General features: G+C 38.4%; 1 protein-coding gene across 1 annotated transcript; it reads left to right on the forward strand.

Annotated features, from left to right (window-relative positions):
- The first annotated feature begins 14,034 nt into the window (after positions 1-14,034).
- EMC7 (ER membrane protein complex subunit 7) lies at positions 14,035-20,336 on the forward strand. Its single transcript, XM_062494893.1, has 5 exons — positions 14,035-14,276; positions 16,537-16,656; positions 17,577-17,715; positions 18,214-18,294; positions 19,763-20,336. Exons 1-5 carry the CDS (start codon positions 14,041-14,043, stop codon positions 19,913-19,915), a joined length of 729 nt encoding a protein of 242 aa, XP_062350877.1. The 5' UTR covers positions 14,035-14,040; the 3' UTR covers positions 19,916-20,336.
- The last annotated feature ends 239 nt before the right edge of the window (positions 20,337-20,575 follow it).

Consider the following 20,575-nt stretch of genomic DNA (forward strand, 5'->3'; position numbering starts at 1 on the left):
TTCTGAAAAAATAAGCAAGCATAGTTGTAATTGATTAAAGGGATACTCTAGTATTTAAAAATCTAGCTTGAATGTAGATTTAGATACATGGGCTTATAATGAATTCTGTATGTGGCCATGGAGTTCCCAAATCCTAACTGTGGACAGTGCTTTTGTTTTAGAGGCAAGGTAAGATTGATGTGAGAATCATTACTGAGGAATATCTAATAAAGTAATGCATTCTTTTTAACTGCCAAAAGTTGTATCTTGACAGCATCAATAAGATAGTGTTAAACATTGTCATTAGTATCTGTGCCTTATTTTAAATGAATTTTTTACTGTTTTCAGGCAGCTACTAGACTGTAAGAACAGGATTCAGGTGTCTGTATTATGAAATTATTTTTTTCCATCATGTTCTTAATTCATTTAAACTATTCGCTCTAATATTTCGGCTCAGCTTCTTGAATTCTCTTTAGTTCTCAAATGGCTAGGAATCAGTGTTATTGTTACAGAATGTACATGTATAGTATCTGGTCAAAGTTGGCATGAGTTAAATGTTGTAACAGCTGTGTAACTCCACTAAATTCATATTGTCGTCTCTTTGAATCTAAGAATTAAGTTTATGAGCTATCCCATGCATAAACACTAATCTTTGTGATACTTTTTAAAAATGCTGGTTTTAGGATGTGTCAGAAGATCCAGGCAGAATTAATCCTTTATCTGTATGCTCTTGAGATGCAGAAGCACGTATGTACTTGAGGATGTCTCCACAAAGCTGTTCTTCACGTTATGCCACTTGATATGAAACTGATGTCTGAAAAACAGTATGTCTTTTGTTTCAGTGTTCCCTGAAAGTACTTGAGGCTCTTCTGCTGAAGGAGTACTTTTAAGTGTAACCCAGGATTTGCCCATCCCCTAAACTAATTAAAGAATCCTTCTAGCAAACTGTCTTTTTCTGCAGGGCTGGGAAAAAAAAAAAAGTACCATATTATGTAAATGGCCAAGTTGAGGTATTGCTGATAGTTTGCTGAAGAGTGGAAGTGGTAAAAGCTATGCCATTAATTAGCTGGGTATGAAGAAGTTAGCATGTCCTAATGATTATGTGTCTGTTTTGAAGGAGCTATGCCTATTTCTCAGGAAAGAGTCTTCTACTCTTTTATCATACAGGTACTGCAGTTGCACACTCCTTAATAGTGCTTACAGATTGTTGCTGGCATTAAATATATATATACCATGAGCCCTTCAAGAGCTTACTCTCTGCAGTGAGATATAAATAAAATGGGTTTTTTTTCCCTCCCGTAGGTTGCTTTATTGGAGGCTGCAGTTTTAACATTTGTGGTGCAGGAGGCATGGGAGAGTAGGAAAGGACAAAGTATGCATGCCCCAATGCTGAGTGACATCAGCCCCACTGCATTATAAAGCAGGCTGTATTTTCATTTTCTGGCATCTGAAAGTAGGCAAGTTCGGAGTTAAATGTCTATGCATTTTGTATTGAAGAGGTAAAGGTTTTGAAGATGGATGCTACAGTGTTAATAAGTGATTTTTGGGGTTTTTTTCTTGGAAGAGTGGACATTCTTGTGTGTGGAAAAGTATCTTGCGTGACGCTTACGTTTTAGACTAGCAAGTGGTTGCTTTTGCCAGTTCATCCTGCCAGATCTTCCAGTTCTACAGAATGTCTTAGTGTGGAGATTGGCAGCTATTTTTTATGCCTACTTTTCTGGTGCAAAGTGAAGCTGGTGGTTCATAGTCAACTATTTCAGAATACAGAGCCATGCAAATTATGGTAGTGGTGTGAAGTTATTCCAGCTTTGCACAATGCAAATGCTAAAGTTTATGAAAGCAGTTGATTCCTTTGAGAGGAACTTTATATTGAGCTGATGTTGTGTTAGTGAAGGTTAAAAAAAAGAAGCAGTTTTTAATAGCCTTGGTAAAAGCCAGGCAGTGTAGTCTAATTTTTGCCTTCAGTCTACTATCCTACACACAGTAATCATTGTAGGCTGCAGGTAACGATTCACAGAGAGAACATTGAGCATGTTTGTGTTATTAATGCTTATGTTATCCTTCTTTAAACAATTTACATTTATTCCAGGAGTTAAATAGCTTGTTTTATGTCTCGTAATGAGACTACATGCAACTATTTTTCTCCCCCTTTCCACATGTATTCTTCAGCACTTGCTCATCTACTTTAAATATACTAAGTGTGTCTTGTTGGAAGTGATGAGGGGAAGATGAGAATTCTAGACAAAACACGGGGCTAGCTATTTAACATGATTCAATTTGAAGCAACTGTGAAAAATTTCCATCTTTGAAACTTTTCACGCAAATTTTGTTAGTACCTACGAATTGAAGTGTGCACTCACAACTCTATGTTTGACTTTGAACTTGGTTGGAAAAAATAAAGTGCTTTCATTCTAAATAACTGTAGCTGCAGTATTGTTTCTATTCTTGTTTTTTGCATTGAGTACTAAGCTGGACTTGGATATTAACCTGCCGTAACGGAGGCAGAAGATGTGGTACGGTCCCTTAAAGGGATGAAATGGAAAATCCACATAAGTCTTCAACTATTGCATGCCTAGAATATTTTTATTTCTGTACTGACCGGAGTAGTGTAGTGTATCTCTATATAGATTGTGGCTGCTGATCATTTCTGTAAAATGAGATCTGCTGCTTTCAGCTTGAATGTGTTCCATAGTGGTTGTGATTCATACGGATCACTGCTTCAGTTCAGGCAGTCATTATTTCTCTGAGTGCTGTAGTGTAGATGAGCAACTAAGTGTTGGTATCTCAAACATCTATTTTTCACTGTAACAAAACACAACACTACATTTATCTTTCCCACCTTTTTATTCTTCCATTTTTCTTTCATTTAAGTGCTTTGAACCATTTGAATCCCCTTTGGAAAGCGATGGATGCCAAAATGTGATAAAATGCTTTTACAAATATGCTTCTGACTTCTTTTAATACAGTTCTGTGAATAACAGTTTCCTGTGGAGGCTATTTTCTGTATGGATAGGCTTGAAATAAACAGAACTAGTGGACTTCACTGATACTGTAATTGTATTCTTGATACTTCCTTTTTTACATGAGCACTATGTATATTGTGAAACAATTAATCCAAATCTAAATATCAAGATAATGTTACATTCCAGAACTGCCTGCTCTTACAGGTGTAAGTGTTCAAATACTTAACGCACCCTAGTATCATACTTTAAAGTGACCTGTAAACAGTTTAAAATAGCTCTTGTAATTTATGATGCCTCTTGGTCAAATTCAATCTATTGAACTTCACTTTCAAAAAGCCCAAATTGTGTTTGGATCTTGCAGTTGCCACTTCTACTCATTTCAGATATTCTGTGGATTTAAGGACTTAGTGCAGTAAGTATTCCATGTTCAGAAAAATATCTGATCTTTTTGTCTTTTGTGATACCAGGGTTTCATTATATCTCTTCTGCATGAGACAAACTTTTCTGCAAGAGCTAAGTAATTTTTAGGAGGGTTTCAGAGGAGGGTTGCAACATACAATCAATCTATGGCGTGTTTGGTTCTAAATGGGGATATTGCACAAATACAGGCAGCTATTAGGACAGTGCACGTTTCATTACTATTGAATTGTCTTTTCTTGTGTAAATCAGTGGTCCTTATGTACTTAGTCTAGATAAAAAAAGGAATGATGGATTGTTGGGGAGTTGAAGTCTTAACACCTCTTGGCTGTAAAAATCTAAAACTGTTCTTTCTATTCTGACAAAATTGCTACAATGAATGCAGAAAGGAGCTTTTTGTTGTGTGTTTGGTTTGGAGAGCAGAAATCTCTTTAATACTCTCTATGTCTTCTAATAGTACTTTGTCTTGAAGCATAAAGGCATAAGCATTTATGTGTGTTTGCTTAAAATTTTAGTTATTAAAATACCAAGTTTCTGACTGAACAGGAAAAAAAGCCAACCTTGCTGTATTAGTTAATTTCTGAATTACTCTGCCACCTTGTATTCCAGCTGCAGTAAACAGTAAATTACAAAAATACAATTAACCATCATGGTACAAGTAGTGATAAAACTTGATTTTCAACATTGTAAGGTTTAGGCTATTACTAGTGAAGCAGTAAAGCAAAGCAGGACTAAAGAAATAGCAGGCAAGTTTTGTTCTCAACATTGTGTTTTGGTAAGTCTTAAAAGCTTGACATTTTAATCAGCCAAAATGAGGATGGGAGTGTTAATTCTGGAGTGATTCTGTGCCAGCAGGTAGCATTGGCATAAGAATAAGCAGAGTAGCTGTTTGTGAGGTTGTGAAGTGAACCCTGCCCACTAGGGCAACTGTCTTTTCACTGTCTTTTCTTAGAGCCTTTTGAGCCTTTCTCTCCCTATTTTTTTTTTTTTTAGGATGTTACAGTTAAAGTGTTTTTGGATAAAGACAGTAAAGACAGCAGACAAGGGAGCTTTTTAAATCTGTTAATTGGATGATGGGGTAGTGCTGCAAGAGGTACCTCTAAAAATACTATCTTCTGAATGGTGGCATCAGTAGTGGTTCTGGGGGTTGAGGGCTTGGAACACAGGCACATTCTAATCAGGACTGTGGCCAATGTGTGCTGTCCTGGATGTCAGTGTAGGGAATTGCATAAAACTGCGGAAGGAGGAGTGTTTATGACATAGGACAAAAATTCCCAATACCTGGAAAGGGTGCCTGTGATTGTTGGGAGATTGGGGTATGATAACTGAAAGTCTTTCCAGTCCTGTGTGCCTAATCCACAGCAGTGAGGCATTTCACAAAGGAAGGCTGGAGACTTGATGCTCACAGAGCAGTCATCTTTCCTCACAGCTGCTGCTTTTCCAAGCCTCTGACATGTTGGGGCACATCTTGTTCTAGCTCTACATCCTTGTCACTTATCCAAGTGAGAATAAAGTGCTTTTGTATTTGGCACACCTAGTTTCCCAAGTGATGTCTTGTCCCTCAGGTCTTCCAGGTTCTCACTATAAAACAATTTAGTGCCATTGAGCTGTGAAAAGTCAGAGGCTTAGGATTATGCCCAACACAGAGAAACTGTGGAGGCCACTATGATATTTAAGATGAAGCTGTTGTAGTAAGAGGGTTTGTATGTGTATTAATGTTTTTTAAACATGAATGCCCTACTAATATTCTACTGGCTATTAATTAAAAATACCCACAGTTCTGAACCTTTGCAAATGGCAGGCTGGTGACTAGTTAGGGAGAAATCCTGTTGCTTAGGGGCGAGTGGTTTGTTTGTCTGGGTTGGGTATTTTTTTTCTATTCACGTATCTTGCCTCTCCCTCTGAGTGCAGTTCTTTAAATTTGTTGGTGCCAATATGAATTTTCATTTTTACATGCTTATGTCTTTCATGGTTTTCTGGCTACACAGAATAATTGGGATGTTGGGTAGAGTGAGGATGTGTTATGTTCACAAAATGCTGTATAAGCACATTTGCATTCATTTCTGTGCAGAAGTATCCTTTTTGCCCTTTCCTCTGCACTCCAATACATTTATGTTTCTAATGGTGGCATGTCCCTTAACATCTCTAAAGGGGTTCTTTCCACCTCACAGTTCTTGATTCAAAAAGCAGATTAGTTGCATTCCAGATGAACTGAGAAGGTTGCTACTAAAGCTAAAAATCAGAAAGGGAGGGAGGACAGAAGGGGATGAGATAGATACAACATGACCCAACAAAAACCACCAAATCACAAACAGCAATTCAAAACTCAACCCAAACCAAAAAACTAGAATTTACTTGTCTCTAGCATAAAGTAGTGCTGCAGCCAAATTACAAGAAATGCTGCTCTCCATTTTTCACTTAAAGGAGCTTGTAAGAATGCCTTTCTGAGCAAGAAATTTCTGAGATTACAATTTGTTTGGGATTTTTTTAGCGTTAGTGCACTGTGATTTAGTTTAAGTGAATATTTGGTTTGTGACCTCAGCCACCTTACTCTGAAGGGCTGTAAATAAGAGGAGAACGCCCTTGGAGCTTTTTTTCTCAACTGGCAGCTTGCTAACTTCAGCTTTTACCTTAGGGACTAGCAAGGCATATTTCAGCATTTCTGTTTGCAGGATTTGGCATACACACTTCTCATGCTGCTTTCTTACTTGATAGTTCTCTCTGAGCTCTGGAAAATGAGTATTTAGCCTCTGGTGGTTCCTTTAAGTTTAGTTTGGTTGAAACAGTTCTGATGTCAAGGATTCTGCTTATGTGAAAGGAACTGTAGGACCTCTCTTCCTTTGTAAACTGACTAAATCTAAATCTTGATTGTAATAGGCTTCTGTATTGAAAAATCACTGATCTACAGATCTTAGTATCTTCATTCATACTTCTTTTCTGACAAAATTGATTTGTCTGTGGTTCCTTTGTGGTATTTACTCACCTTATGATATTTTTCCTACCTTATAGAGCAGTTTCTATCCATTACCCATTATCCATTAGGTAGGTCTCCAAGATATTGCTGTCCATGTGTTTCAGGTTTAGCATAATTGTCTCATTTTTCAGGCATTTATATGAGGTTGTCTTTTGGCCAGGAAATGCATTCACAACTTGAACTGATGTTAATAGTCCAAAATAATATCTTCACTGGTGTTTAGGAGCAGTACAGTTTTTGATGAAAATATCATTTGTGCTGGCTTTGTAGTAATATAATTGAATTTTTTTACCTCAACAATGAGAGACTCAAGTGAGAGGAAGATCTAATTTGAGGCAGATGACTCCAGCAAGGAGAATCTTCTAATTTTAAATGCACAAGCTCAGATTTTCATCTCCTTATGTTTTGTCTGCCACAGAGACTGTCCAGCCAGATACTGGGCTATGTAAAAGCATGTGGTGGGACTTGCTGGTGGTCCACCTGAGTGAGCTCAAGCTCTCTGTGGCCTGGCTGAAGAATGCTCCTCTTCCAGGAGCATTCTTCACTGCAGTCTTTAAGAGGTCCAGTTGCTTTTTCATTGAGCATCACACTATTTTATGGACAAAGGGATAGCGCATAAAATAACATTATCACTTTGAGAGATGAGCAGAGTGGTGGATTTGATTTAGGTTGTTTCTTTTCTAGACAGGTATTACCTGGGACCTCAGTGCAATGTATGTTTTTATTAAGAGTTTATGTACTGTCTCTTCTCCTCTCTGTCCCGCCCACCTGTCCCAACAACTACTGCATGAAAACAAAGCAGTCCTGACAATTATTTGATTTTGTTTCCTCCTCCTAATATTTTGACATGTCAATATCTAAAAACATACCTTCACACTTGCAAGAAGTAATTCTAAATTAGACAACAGAGTCTCTGTCACCTGGAATGAACACCAGCTTTAAGATGCTTTGCTGAATTCTTCAGGCTTGCAGGAGACAGTAAAAGTTGAAAATTAAAACCTGCAACACTCTTTCAATAGATTATAGTTACTTTTATTTGCCTAAAATAAGAATCTAAAAGCAAAGCACAAAGTTGAATTCAGGACTTCTGCTATCTGTAGCAAAGCTACTATTTCCAGTGAGCCCTCAGTTTTACCAGCCATTATACAGAGTTTCCCAGAGGAGTCTCCTGTTAAATATATTTACAGTGCATTTACAAATATATAAAAGCAAGAGGGAAGAAAAGGCATTGCAAGGTCACTATTATTATTATATTTGTATGCTATTATTTTCTTCCAAAAATGTATGACAAATAGAAAAATGAGCCATTCTTATTTAGCTCAAAAAATGGAGGAGAAAATAGTCTTCCAAACCCATGAATCATATGGCAAGTACAAAACCTCATGCTGCAATTGGAAAGACTTTATATGACAATCCTAGTATTATAAATCTCATTTTTTTTTTCATTTAACCCCACAATGCTCATTTGACAATTGGCAAATCCTGCATCAGGCTAAATTATTAAAGTTTTAAAAATAGGTATTAATATAAAGTAGATGGAATGACTGTATGTACTCCCATAGGACTGTTACTTACCTCTAGTCTAAGGCTGACACAGATGTATTTGAGTCAAACAGGAAGTACTACTTATTGCAAAGCTGTTAATCATGTTGCTTTAATGAAACTGTTTAGCACACTGAATAGCAATGTAACAACGCATAGAAAATTAACTTGTTTGCCATTGATTAATGATAGATAATGTGTGCAGTTCCCCACAGTGGGACATTTGAGCAGTTCTCTGTCATGTACAAACTCAGGCTCATTAAGGCATGTCTTCACCTGCACAGTCTGATTCAGCATAAAAACCCACACAAATAGGAATGCACATTATAGATAAAAACAAGATTCATATTTAGCTTACTTAAAGTGTAATGGACGTGTAATGCACCTCCAAATTATTTCATTCAGATAAACAAGACAAAGATTGAAGGACAGAAGAACAAAAGTTGCTTATTTCAACAACAGCTTGAAAAGAGTTACAGGAGAATTGCAGGTCAATACATTGAAAGAGGACAGTAGGAAAAAAGTTACGGAAGTTATTCTTCTAGGTGTTGAATTTCAAAGAAGTAGCAACTTGGTAAACTTGTTTAGGTGTTCTGTGTGTGTAGGGTTATGTATCTCAAATGCCAGCCTTGTACAAGTAAGGCGTGTACAGATCAACTTAAAACCAAGGAGCGTTACAGTTCTCAGCTTCTCAAAAATGGACAGATTGTTTCTAAAAGAAAAAGGTTTCTACAGCTACTGCTGAAGATTCACTTCCATTCAGAGCCACTGTAATTTTCTCTGTAAATTAGAAAAGGAATTTAAGACCCAGCTTTGTTCCTTTTGCTTTGTCAATTATTGCAAGCTGACAGGTTTTACTACTTTTCCTATTTAGTTTGAATCTAGATTGGCTAATAGTACACACTGTAATAGCTTTTGTAACTTTTTTTCATACACCAAAGAAAATGTTTATCATCTAGAAATTGCTACTCTAATTCCACTTGCATTGTTGTACTTTTAAGTTTTGTTATAAATTGTATAAAATAAAGCTCCCCCGCCCTCCCGAGGAAGAAAAAAAAGGGGGGGGGGGGGGGGGGAGGAACAGTAAGCTTTGAAATAGTGTAAATCAATCTGTAGTGGGTTTTAATCATTCACCTCCTTGAAAACCAGCATCAACTTTCTGATAGGCCAGAAATGGTTTAACTTCCAGCCAGAAAGAGGATCTCTGCTACTTTTGGCCTTTCTTTCTTCAGGTCCTCCTAGCATAGACGTAACTGTAGCATAATTTAAACAACTGCTTAATGCTGTCTGAATTATTGCAGCCCTGGTTGCAGGATTTCCCAGACTCTCTGCAGGGCAGACAACTTACAGACCTGCTCTGTGAGCATGTCACACGCTTGGCTCCTGAACAAGCTTCTAGCTGGTAGAACATCCTACAAAAGTGCTTGCAGCTGCTTTGTGTTACTCCGACCTCCTGTCAGATGTGAACTAACTCTACACAGCACGTAAGCCTCTTGAACCTGAAATGCAAAGAAAATAATGCCATTTTGTGGTGCTCTATTGCTAACACTGTAGTAAAGCAAAAGCATGCTTTCATATGTCATTCTGTGAAGGATGTGATGATAATGCTGTATTCTGTGGAGGCCACCTTGTGGCATGGAAGCAAAATCCTGATGTAAAGAAACAATAGCATTTAGCCTGCAAACCAAGAAATAAGGATTCTAAACTGCTTATAGTTTTAGAACCCAAACATCAAACTGATGTGTCATTCTAGCCTCAAGTGAATGATTACAGGTGCTGTCCTTACAAGTAACAACACAGGAATCTGAGCACGTGTGTAGCACCATTCTTTGGGTCATAGCTTCTTACCTAGTCAGCTCAATGAATGCTGCAATTATTAAACTTACTGCTTGAATAGTTAATGCACAGTTTCTGCTTAACAGATATGTAGGGGCAAATTTTTACAGAGAACAGGAGCAGATGAGGAGTGCAGTCAAAGTACTGTAAAACTGACTTCCAAATTACCATCATGTTACATATTTGTTCTGCTTGCATGAGGGAGTCTGAAAATTTTTACAGCAGGAAAATTATGCTCCTTTTCCCTGCACTTGAACTATTTATTAAATTTCCTCCACTGAAGAATAAATTTGAATTTAGTAAAGATGCGTTCAGTTGCAACCAGACAGAACTGGCTGTCATCTTGCAATCTCATTGTCAGTATTTGCTATCTCCTAGGATAAGTGTGCCGAAGTAGAGTATCCTGTTTTGGATATATACTATATGAAGATGAAAACAATTTATTCCCAAAAAGAAAGGAAAGACCTGAAGGAGTTTGTCCGGTCAATTTGAGGTGAAAGCAAACAATGGAGTAGGGTAATGTTATCTCTCTGAGACAGGAAAGTCCTCAATTGTACATGCTGAGTCTATGCTGTGAGGGTGGACGTGTTAGAGATGTAGGAATTATTCTGAACAACTGCAGAGTTTGCAGGGGATTAAGAGATTTTCTGCCCCAACATAGAATCATTTAGATTGCCAAAGACATCTTCGGTCATCGAGTCCAACTAGTAACCTGACACTGCCAAGTCCACCACTAAACTGTATCCCTAAGCATCACATCTCCATGTCATTTAAATATATCCAGTAATGGGGATTTCAGCACTACCCTGAGCAGCCTGTTCCCATGCTTGACAATTCTTGATGAAGAATTTTTTTTTTCCTAATGTCCTATCTAAACCTCCCGTGGTGCAATTTGAGGCCATTTCTTCCTGTCACTTGTTACTTGGTTGAAGAGTTTGATCATCACATTGCTGCAACTTCTTTTCAAACAGTTTTAGAAAACAATAAGGTCCCCCTGAACCTCTGCTTCTCCAGGCTAAAAACCCCCAGCTCCTGAGCTCAGCTGCTTATGAGACCTATGCTCCAGAACTTTCATCAACTTCATTGTTGTTCTTGGAATGGCAATTTGTTTGAAGCAGACTGGGATTCTGGAGCAACTGAAGAAGGCCTGTGCACTTTATGCCCCAAGTTAGAGACCCTCTCAGGGCATTTTATATTCAAAAGAACAAGAAGACTGTTGGTGAACTCGGGCTGCAATCCTGTTCTGTTACCATTTCTAGTGTAGCGCAGTAAATTGCCAGTAGATGGCACACTACAATAATTTATTTTTTAAATGGTCCTGGAAAAACTATGCCGCGCAATTTTTGTTAATTTTGATTTTAATCATAGTAAAGCTCCTCGGGTAGGAGACAGCTCAGTCAATGAGTTACCTGGCTGTGGCCTTTCACAGTACCTTTATGCTGAACTCTTCCATCTATCCTCAGTTTGTGTATTCTCATAAATCTGCTTGCTTGGCTGGGCATTTTGATTTCTTCTCACCTTTAATTATTTTATCAAAAACCAAACAGGATGTAGCTATGAGTATTCTGATACACATGTAGTTCTTATTTATTCTTTGTGTCAGCAAGGATTGTATCTTTGCTTCCACCGAACATTTGTGAACCAGCATTACTCATCTGGTTTGTTGAGTGCTGTTGTCTGTGTACCTAAATCGGGGAACTGACTCAAAGATTATGGTAAGATTAGAGGCAGATGGCTGAAGGTGCTCCCTGCTTGTCTGGTCAAAGTCAACACCTCTGCATATCCAGCCTGAGTCATGCACAACACAGATTTTGGACTGCTGCTGTTTGAGGTTCAGCATCTGTCTGCTGTATTATGGCAAACCAGTATCAATGACAAATCATCTTCATTTTCCAAAGCAAATATTGAAATACTAGCCAAGGTACTATTAGCTTTATGGAAATAGAAGTTTTCAGAGCAATTACACTGAAATTTTCAAAGGTAAATGAAATGGTTTACTAATGGTGACCTGTAAGCAAATGACATGTAGTAAGTTTTGCTGGCATTCTGACTGTGAAAAGGATTCATAAAAATAAGTTCTGCTACATATTTTGCAAACTCCTGTTATCCTCGGGAGATTAAAACTTTTCCCAGTACTTAAGAGTATCCATCAGTACTCCAAACCATTTAATTCTTTGTAAACAGCTGTAATGATTTTGGATTCTGATGTTTCGTTCAGAGGGATTTAAGAGGTTCCTCTCCTTTTTCAGTTTGTATGTGAAACCAAAGGTGACAAGAATTTGGAGACAGAGATTTCAGTGTTACCAGTGTGATGGCATTACATTAATCTAGGCCTTCTCTTTGTTCAACCCACTAGGGACTCTCAGCTCTCATTCATCCAGCTGACAGTTCTGTAGCATTAGCAATAGCAGGTTGAAGGAACTCAGACAAAACTAACAATTTGCCTGTGAGCAGGGTAGAACTTTTAAGAAACTTGCAATTTTTTATGTAGCTGCTACTCAAGGAGTGAATCCATCAATGAAGAGACAACTGCAAATCATGGAGGTCATTCTTGACTGCATTTTCAAGTTCATAGAATTGTTTGGTTGTTTTGATTGAACTAAAACTGTTTCTTGGCAGTTTTATCTGTCTTTTGATGGGAGATTCACTTGAAATCACGCTGCAGAAACAACTTTGCTATTAATAAAATTCCTTCCAGAATAAAAACAGGTACCATCTCCCAGCTGATGTACTAATTATTTTGATAAATATATACCTGGATGTTTTTATGTCTTTGTTTCCATTTGTACTACTGTTGTTCTGGGATTTGTTCTTTTTACCTAGAAGACAAACATCTGTAGCACGATATCAAAACTCTCAAAATATCACTTTGTAATCCACTCAAGCTGCCTTTGTAGCTAGTCTTAACCAGAAAAAGGCAGTCATCAACCAAATTAATATTTTTCTCAGTTGTGTACACTTAAAAATACTGTAACTGATATATCTGTATAAAAGAGAACTTTTAATATGTGAAGAAGTTACACGGTGAGAGGACAAGGGACTGCTAACACTGAAAAGAGTGCATGCCAGTGCAACTATTGGATAAGGCAAGATGCTGTTTAATTAACTTCTCAGTTTGTTAACAGGATGATACATATAGAGAGAAGCTCCTTGGATTAGATTATGAAAGAACAAATAGGGGGGTCTTTTTCTTTGGGCTCTCCAAGGATTTAAACCAAGAAACTTGTTATAAAAAAAACCTATTAGGATGAGGAGATCTTCAAAACTGGAGGGCATGATCATTCATACTGTGGTCTGACAGTATCCTAATACAGTTCCTTGAGGATATTTTTTTTAAAAGAGCATTTTTACACTAGCTGTCACTATGTCACTATGAAGATGATGTCTGTTTGTGGTGTTGTACTGGAAAGAGTATTGTCAGTAGCTTTAACATAAATGCTTCTGCTTAGTGGTTCTATTGGTAAGTACTTTTAATGCTATTCTGTTCTGTGATTCTTAGTTTTCCACCCCCAAAACTGATGGAGTTTTAGGTGTTTGCGAGTTTATATGACAGAAGAACCTCATAACTCATTTGTCCTCCCGATTTTCTCCAAAGTAGAGACAGCTCAAAGCTACTAATAGACAAATAATTCACAACGTCCCACTGACACAGGATGACATATGCTTTGAAAATCAGTTTGTATAAGGCAGTATTTTTATTATCAGCTGATGACCAGGTTCATCTTGTTTAATGAGTGTTTTCCACAGGTTCAGTAATTAACTCTGACATAAATAAGAGAGGTAAAAGGAAGCAAGTGTAGTCACAACGTGACAATGAATACATCTGACATAACAAGACGTGCTTTGTAGAGGGAAAGCAGGGGGTAGGGAAGGTATTACAGCCCTCGCGGTTTCTCCCGTAAGTCTGTGCCTGCCTACTCAGTAACACATTTTCATTCTATTGTAACTAATCAAACAAACTGCTGTGCTATAAATAATTTTAAAAGATGACGCCTTAGGCCAACTGTAATATTTTGTGAGGTTTTTTGGATTTTTTTCCCCCCTAGAAAATGCTTATTAGCCTTTTCATGACAACTATTAAGATTTCAAGCACATCCATTGCCAAGGAAGATACACGTATTTCTCACACATCTACTTTCTTCAGGTTCACATTTCTTTCATCGCACATTTTAAGCGGCAAACCGAAGCAGAGGAGCGATCCCCGCGCCGGGAGCAGCCGCAGGACTTGGGGCACGGCCACGGGCTGGGGGGCGTGGTCTACGGGGGCGGGGCATCGAGGGGCGGGGCCCGCCCCGCGCGCGCGGCGGCGCAGGCGCGGTGCGGGCGGCGATGGCGGCGCGGGCCGGGGGCCTGTGGCTGGCCGTGCTCTGGCTCTCGGCGGCGCCGCTGCCTCGCGGTGCCCGCGGATCGGAGCCCGTCGGGCCGGCGGAGCCGTCGGGCGGCGCGGGCCCCGGGGAGCGGTTTAAGATCGAGGGCCGGGCCGTGGTGCCCGGGGTGAAGCCGCAGGACTGGATCGCGGGGGCCCGGGTGCTGGTGGACGGGGAGGAGCACGTCGGCTTCCTGAAGTGAGCGGCGGGCGGGGCGGGGCGGGGGCTCGGGCCCCGCGGGGCGGAGGGCGGCCCTGCCCGGCGGGGGCCCGGCGTCTGCCGGGGCCGTGGGGCCCGCTCGCAGGCCCGGCCCGGCCCGGCCCGGCCCGAGATGGCGGGGGCGGCTCCTACGCGGAGGGTCCGGCCGTGTCCCGGTGAGCCGCGCACGGCTGCGGGATCGTGGAGTCACAGAATCCCGAGCTGAGCTGCTGGCGGTACTGTGAAAACTGGGCCCTGCCTTGTAATGGGCTGGGCACGGCCAGCCGCGCAGTGCCGTAGGTTTTGGCCTCAGCCTCCAGCAGACGTGACCAAACTGATGACTCAGGTTGCTGGCCAAAAACTTAGGAACAGAGTTTTAATTTTAAAAAAAGAAAAAACAGCCAAAACAAAAACCCCAACCGCGTTTCCCCTGTCTTGGAGGACCGTGTTTCTTCTCAGCTTCTGCTGTAAATTCGTCTGTAGATTCTGCCATTTCTTATTTAAGAACCTCCCCCTGGCTAAGAATTTACCCGCTGTGGAGTTTTGTTTGTTCGTGGCAGAAGTTACAGTTGTAGTTCTCTGTTAAGTGTACTCGTGAATAAGTTTAATCGTACTGATGGAAGCTGATTTAAGGGATATGGCTGTGTTCCTTCACACAACATCGCGTAAAGGTAGCTGGAAGCTGTAAAGAAACATTATCTAATTCAGACTCTGGTGGTACTGGATATATTCAGATAAGCACAATATCTAGAGAATCTAAGACATGGAAAATATCCTCAGAATTAAGAACTGAAATAATGTCATAATTTCAAGAGTAGAAGTAAGTTCTAAATTCTTTGTCATGATTTTCAATACAGTATAAGAAATTGCTTTTAAAATATGTATAAAAATGAGATTACATGGAAGTAAAATATACCCTCATAAATGTTCATAATTTTTAATTAATCCCTCTGCAGTAGGAGTTAACTTTGACTTTGGGTTTTGTCAGTGGATTAGCACAACAGATTCTTCTCTGCGGATCTTGTGGAATCTTGACCAGTGTAGCACCTGCTTAGCCACTGCAAACAAGTTATGACAGCCTGATGTCGTATTTGGGAGCTGATTTAATAATGACTATCAGGTTGGAAAATTTCTAATTGCTTAATTGAAACTCTAAATTTCTCCAATACTCTAAAGAATGAAAAATTCAAAGGAAATCCTCAGGGAAACATTGTTACAGCAGTTGCAATACAAGACAGTGTAAGCATTCGTAGGGATTCAGATCATCACATAAATGTGGATAGGTCCTTAAGTGTTGTACATCTTAGAAAGAGATGTGGTGTGAAGGACATAATAACAAATTGAGAATTCCCTTTTAAGAGGGCTGATTTTTTATTCTGGTGCATATTACTAATTTGTTAAGGTTTATTACATTTTTTGCCCTTTGAACAAATTTTTGTCTTAACTTTGAATCTTTTCTTTAGAAAAGAAATCTTTGATGTTGCTTTTAATAGGGTAGAGAACACTAGGTTTTTCTTACTGGTGGCTTCTGGAAACACATAGGAGGAAAACTTATGTACCTTTAAGGTAACTAGTGCTGAGGCTCACAAGTAACCTTTTACTAATATTTTCATCGAATATTCAAGTTTCATTTTTTAAAATAAAAGCCACCTGTGTAAAAATCCCTTCTGTGTGTATGTTCAGAGCTCTTAGTTTCCTTATTGCTGTGATTGAGCTTTCCAGCGTGGGCTGGTCCTAAAGGGAGCAGTTAGAAGTAAAAACCACTATTTTGCAACAAAGGCACAAATTGCTATTTTTTTGCATTGCAAATCATCCCTTATACCCAACCACACTATGTAGAATGTCAGTCTGGGGGGGTTGCTTTCAGCAGAAGCACTGAAGCAAAGTAAACTTCATTGTATGTATTTCAGAAGGAGGAAGGAAGGTGTAAATTACTTCTGTCATCACTAGAATACATTAAATAAAACTTATTATTTGGGCTGTTAAATTACTCCTCCAGCAAGACAATACCTTGAAGGCACAGCAAAATCTTTAACCTAACAGGGTTAAAGGTTTCTGCTCCTATGGGCATACATTGATGAACTTAAGGGGCTTGATATTTTGAGTGTGACTGATTCAGTTTTTTCCTTTTAGTCATTGTGGTTATATTAAGATTTGTAATATAGAATGATACAGCTTTAAAAGAAAAATACCAACAGAGCACCCTGTCTTATATTCTGGAACATACTGAAATGTTATGGAACTCACTGTTTTTTTTCAGGACAGATGGAAGTTTTGTGGTTCATGATGTACCTTCAGGATCTTACGTAGTTGAAGTTATATCCCCTGCTCATAAATTTGAGCCCGTGCGAGTTGACATAACTTCAAAAGGCAAAATGAGGTGAGCCTTTCCTGATATGCCTCTGTGCTGATGAATTACTTGTGCCTGACAGCACAGTGTAAGAACTCATGGAAGCACTGCTGTAGGTCTGATGTTCCACCTCAGACTCTATATGTCAGCTTCTTTTAACATCACTTCTAGAAGCACGTTTCTCAAATTCCAGAGTCTGATATCTTTCTTCCTTTCATATTTATGGCCTGAAATAAGAGAAAAGAGGCTTTAGAAGTTCATCTGTTTGTTTCCTTTTATTTTTCTATGCAGCTATCTTGAAATAGCATCTAGGCACAAACTAGTTAACTGCTTCATTGTGTCAACGCATTTTTTTCCTTCTTCCCTTTCCCATTTCTTTAATAAATGTACTCTCAGGACTAGGCACAATGAAATTTTTAAATATTTCTGTTGCATCCCCATAGGACACTTGCTACAGTTACTGGTTAATAGTAGCAGTTGCGAGTTTGAATTATTTCTGTAGGATTGTTGGCTTGTTTTTATGTTGTGGCCAAACCACTCTTGACTGAAACTGCAGACTATTCAGTAATACAGGAAAATCTATCTGTTACGGTGATTTTCATTTAGATGAAAGTGCTCGTAGTTAATTTTTCTTCATTCAAGCATGCACATAGCATCTTCTAGGAATACAAACATCAGTGTAAATACTCCTGCAGTATATTTAGGGGAGGTTAAAAATTGAAATCTCGCTGAACCCTAAACAGCATAGGTTTTCTTGCTCGTTTACAAGGTGACAAAAAAATGCTTTTGCTTTTGATTCCATAAAATACGCTGCTGAGAGAAATCAGCTGTTCAAAAGTGAAGCTTTGCTGAGACTGCATAGCAGATGACTTGTTTGGGTTTTAAAAATCTTTATTATTTGCTAAAGATTCTATGTTTATATTTTCAATTATTTAAATTTTGCCTAATAGAGCAAGGTATGTGAATTACATCAAACCCTCTGAAGTTGTCAGGCTGCCATACCCACTCCAGATGAAATCTTCTGGACCACCTTCATACTTTATAAAGAGAGAATCTTGGGGATGGACAGATTTCCTCATGAACCCTATGGTATGTACAGGCAACACATAAATATTGCAAGTATGCTAAGGATAATATAATTGAGAAAAAAATGTGCATTTTTCCTTTGCTCTTCTGAGAGGAATGTTTTCTTGGTTTTACTTGCTTACAAATGGAAAGTTTTTCTGTGACATCTCCTCCCCTATACCGCTGTTAAAGTACGTCCTCTGAAAATAGCCCGTAGTCTCTTCCTTTGACAATGTGATGCTGTTCTAGTAGTGCAGAGATCAGCATGTTGCAAAATTGTAATTACAGCAGGTGTAAGAGGGAACAGCCATTTGCGCTATTGGTCCAACTTTGAAAACTGTTGTTTAAAGCACAGTACTCCCTTATCAGCTTTCATTCCTGACAAGTGTTACTGGCTTACTGATTCAGAGTGCAGTAGTTCTAGAGTTTGGCTGTTCAGTAAAGCTTCATTTTACTTTAGTAGGACTAAAAGTGTTTAGAGCAACAATTAACCTGAAGAGGTATTTCCTTTTTTCTCTGTAGGTGATGATGATGGTTCTTCCATTACTGATATTTGTGCTTTTGCCTAAAGTTGTCAACACCAGTGATCCTGATATGAGGAGGGTAAGTACATTCAGTTGATGCATATGGAGAGACCAAAGATAATGAGATTTCAGGGCTCAGAGATTACAGAAAAGTAAAAAAAACAAAACTGTACTTTAAAGAAAGGCTTAATGGGCATCATTTATTGAGCTAATACTGTATTGCTGTTTCAACAATGAGTCATTTAATAAGTGCCAAGTGTGTTGAGAAGAGTGTGATGAGGGATTCTCTTGCGCTTCAGCCAAAACCACAGTTTACTACACTGTTAAATCCAGATATCACACTAGTGTATATGGTATGGAGTCTTAATGTAACTTAAATCATTAAGTTATCTGATTTATTGTCATTTCATCATGCAAAATGCCAAATAGCAGAAGGTTAGGATAAAATGGAGATTCAAGGTGTTTGCTAAGTCTTTTATTTTTACAAGCATTATTTGTCTGTCATGGGTGGCTGCTTTTTGAAGGCTTGGTTAACTAAACACTCATTTTTCTGTAAGCAGCCACTGTCTTCAGTAGTACTTCATAGTTGTCTGAGTATTTTTTTATTTTTAATAAGTAATACCTTTAAAAAGCATATCAGAGCTGTATAATGCTTTTTTGGCTATAATTTTGATTTGAAAACAGATACAAAGATATGCTAGGTATTCATGGTATGTTCTTCAAACCAAAGTGAACTCTGGAAGTTGAATTTTTAAAAAAGTTAATCACATATTCCTCACTTTTTTCACTGATCTGACACTGCTTATGGACAGGCTGTTCTGATAGTAAATCCATCAAAATTTAGGATGATTTAGTTCTTACCAGATAACTGATACAACTTCTTAAGGAGAAATTTTTATTTTGGAAGAATTTTGCTTATAATTTAACTTATCTTAAAAGAGTAGGAAAAAGTTGTTTTTAAGAACTATATTGTAATGTCATTCTCTAGATGACCATGTATTAAATTGTTAAGTGTGAACTTGTGGAGTATATGGAGGTTGTGATATTTTTCAGATCAGCTTGTTTTTTCTTTCTGGAATCAGCACAGTACTAGTTTGTGTAGAAAGTTTGATTATTTAGTAACTGTGCTGGTAGAGGTATAGTGTAGATGCAATAGTAACAAAGGCCACTAAAATGCCTTGAAAGCATTAAAGATCTATCATTCCTGCATTTTAATATGGAGAAAAGCAGTGCTGAAAATAAATAATTTTTATCTTTTAGATGTTTTTTATCAGATGGTTGCCTTGTAAGACTGTTTAAGACATGATTACCATTTTCCATATGCCTCTGATTACCATTTTCCATATGCCTCTGCTTTTAGTTTTGGGTAGCTGGGTGTTTGGCTGTGGTTGCATAAAACTGTGTAGCAATGTGTGTGGTGGAGGACTACAAAAAGTAAAACAGTATTGGGAAAATTTAGTATCTTTCTCTCACAGTCTTTCAGCTGATGCCTTAGATACAGCCAGATTTGTTACAAGCTATTAAGATTATCTGTTCTTTGCGTGCAGGAAATGGAGCAGTCGATGAACATGCTGAATTCCAACCATGAGCTGCCAGATGTGTCTGAATTCATGACAAGACTTTTCTCTTCAAAATCTTCCAGCAAGTCTGGTGGTAGCAGCAGTAAAGCAGGGAAAAGTAGTTCTGGAAAAAGGAGGTAGTTAGGTGTTCCTCCTAAGTCTGAGTTTGCACAGCTGTTTGCTACTGTGTGTCATGTTTATTTGTCTTGAAAGATCAAAAAGCCATTGCTGTAAACTTGAACCAGGCACAACATATGTTATACTACAAGTGTGGTTTGTAGCTTTTTTTTTAGATTGTGTGAGCTGTTTTGTACTTGACAGTAAGCAAAAGATGACATGGCTTCACTACTGTATATGTATAAAGTTACTAATGATACTGAATTAACTATATTGTTCTGTAGAGAATGAAAATAAATTATACATTGTGCTTCACAGTAATAAATGTCTTAAGACAGTGTATAAAAAATTTGAAGATAATAGAAGTGGAATTCAGTTTTAATATATCTTTAATGTTTTACACTTGTTGAGTTCTGAAATGAAGAAATCATCCTTTCAAAATGGAGTTGTGAGTTTACTGGGTAAGTAATTAGCTGTATCAGCTTGTCACATTACATATAGAATAATTCTTTTTTATGCTGTTTTCTGCCTGTACAATTTACAGAATCACAGAGTGGGTAAGGTTGGAAGGGACCACAGTGTCTCCTCTGGTCTGATCTCTCAATCAGGATCATCCCAGAGCACCTGGCACAGGACTGCATCCAGATGTTTCTTGGATATCTTCAGTGAGGGAGGCTCCACAGC

The sequence above is a fragment of the Cinclus cinclus genome, chromosome 6 (assembly GCF_963662255.1).
Source record: "Cinclus cinclus chromosome 6, bCinCin1.1, whole genome shotgun sequence".
In the NCBI taxonomy this organism is placed as follows: Eukaryota; Metazoa; Chordata; class Aves; order Passeriformes; family Cinclidae; genus Cinclus; species Cinclus cinclus.

Excerpts from the sequence above, each read along its gene's own strand:
- EMC7 (XM_062494893.1), top strand. The coding sequence starts at position 14,041 with ATGGCGGCGCGGGCCGGGGGCCTGTGGCTGGCCGTGCTCTGGCTCTCG. Across the intron at positions 14,277-16,536 it reads GAGCACGTCGGCTTCCTGAA|GACAGATGGAAGTTTTGTGG; the intron begins GTGAGCGGCGGG and ends GTTTTTTTTCAG. Across the intron at positions 18,295-19,762 it reads GTGATCCTGATATGAGGAGG|GAAATGGAGCAGTCGATGAA; the intron begins GTAAGTACATTC and ends CTTTGCGTGCAG.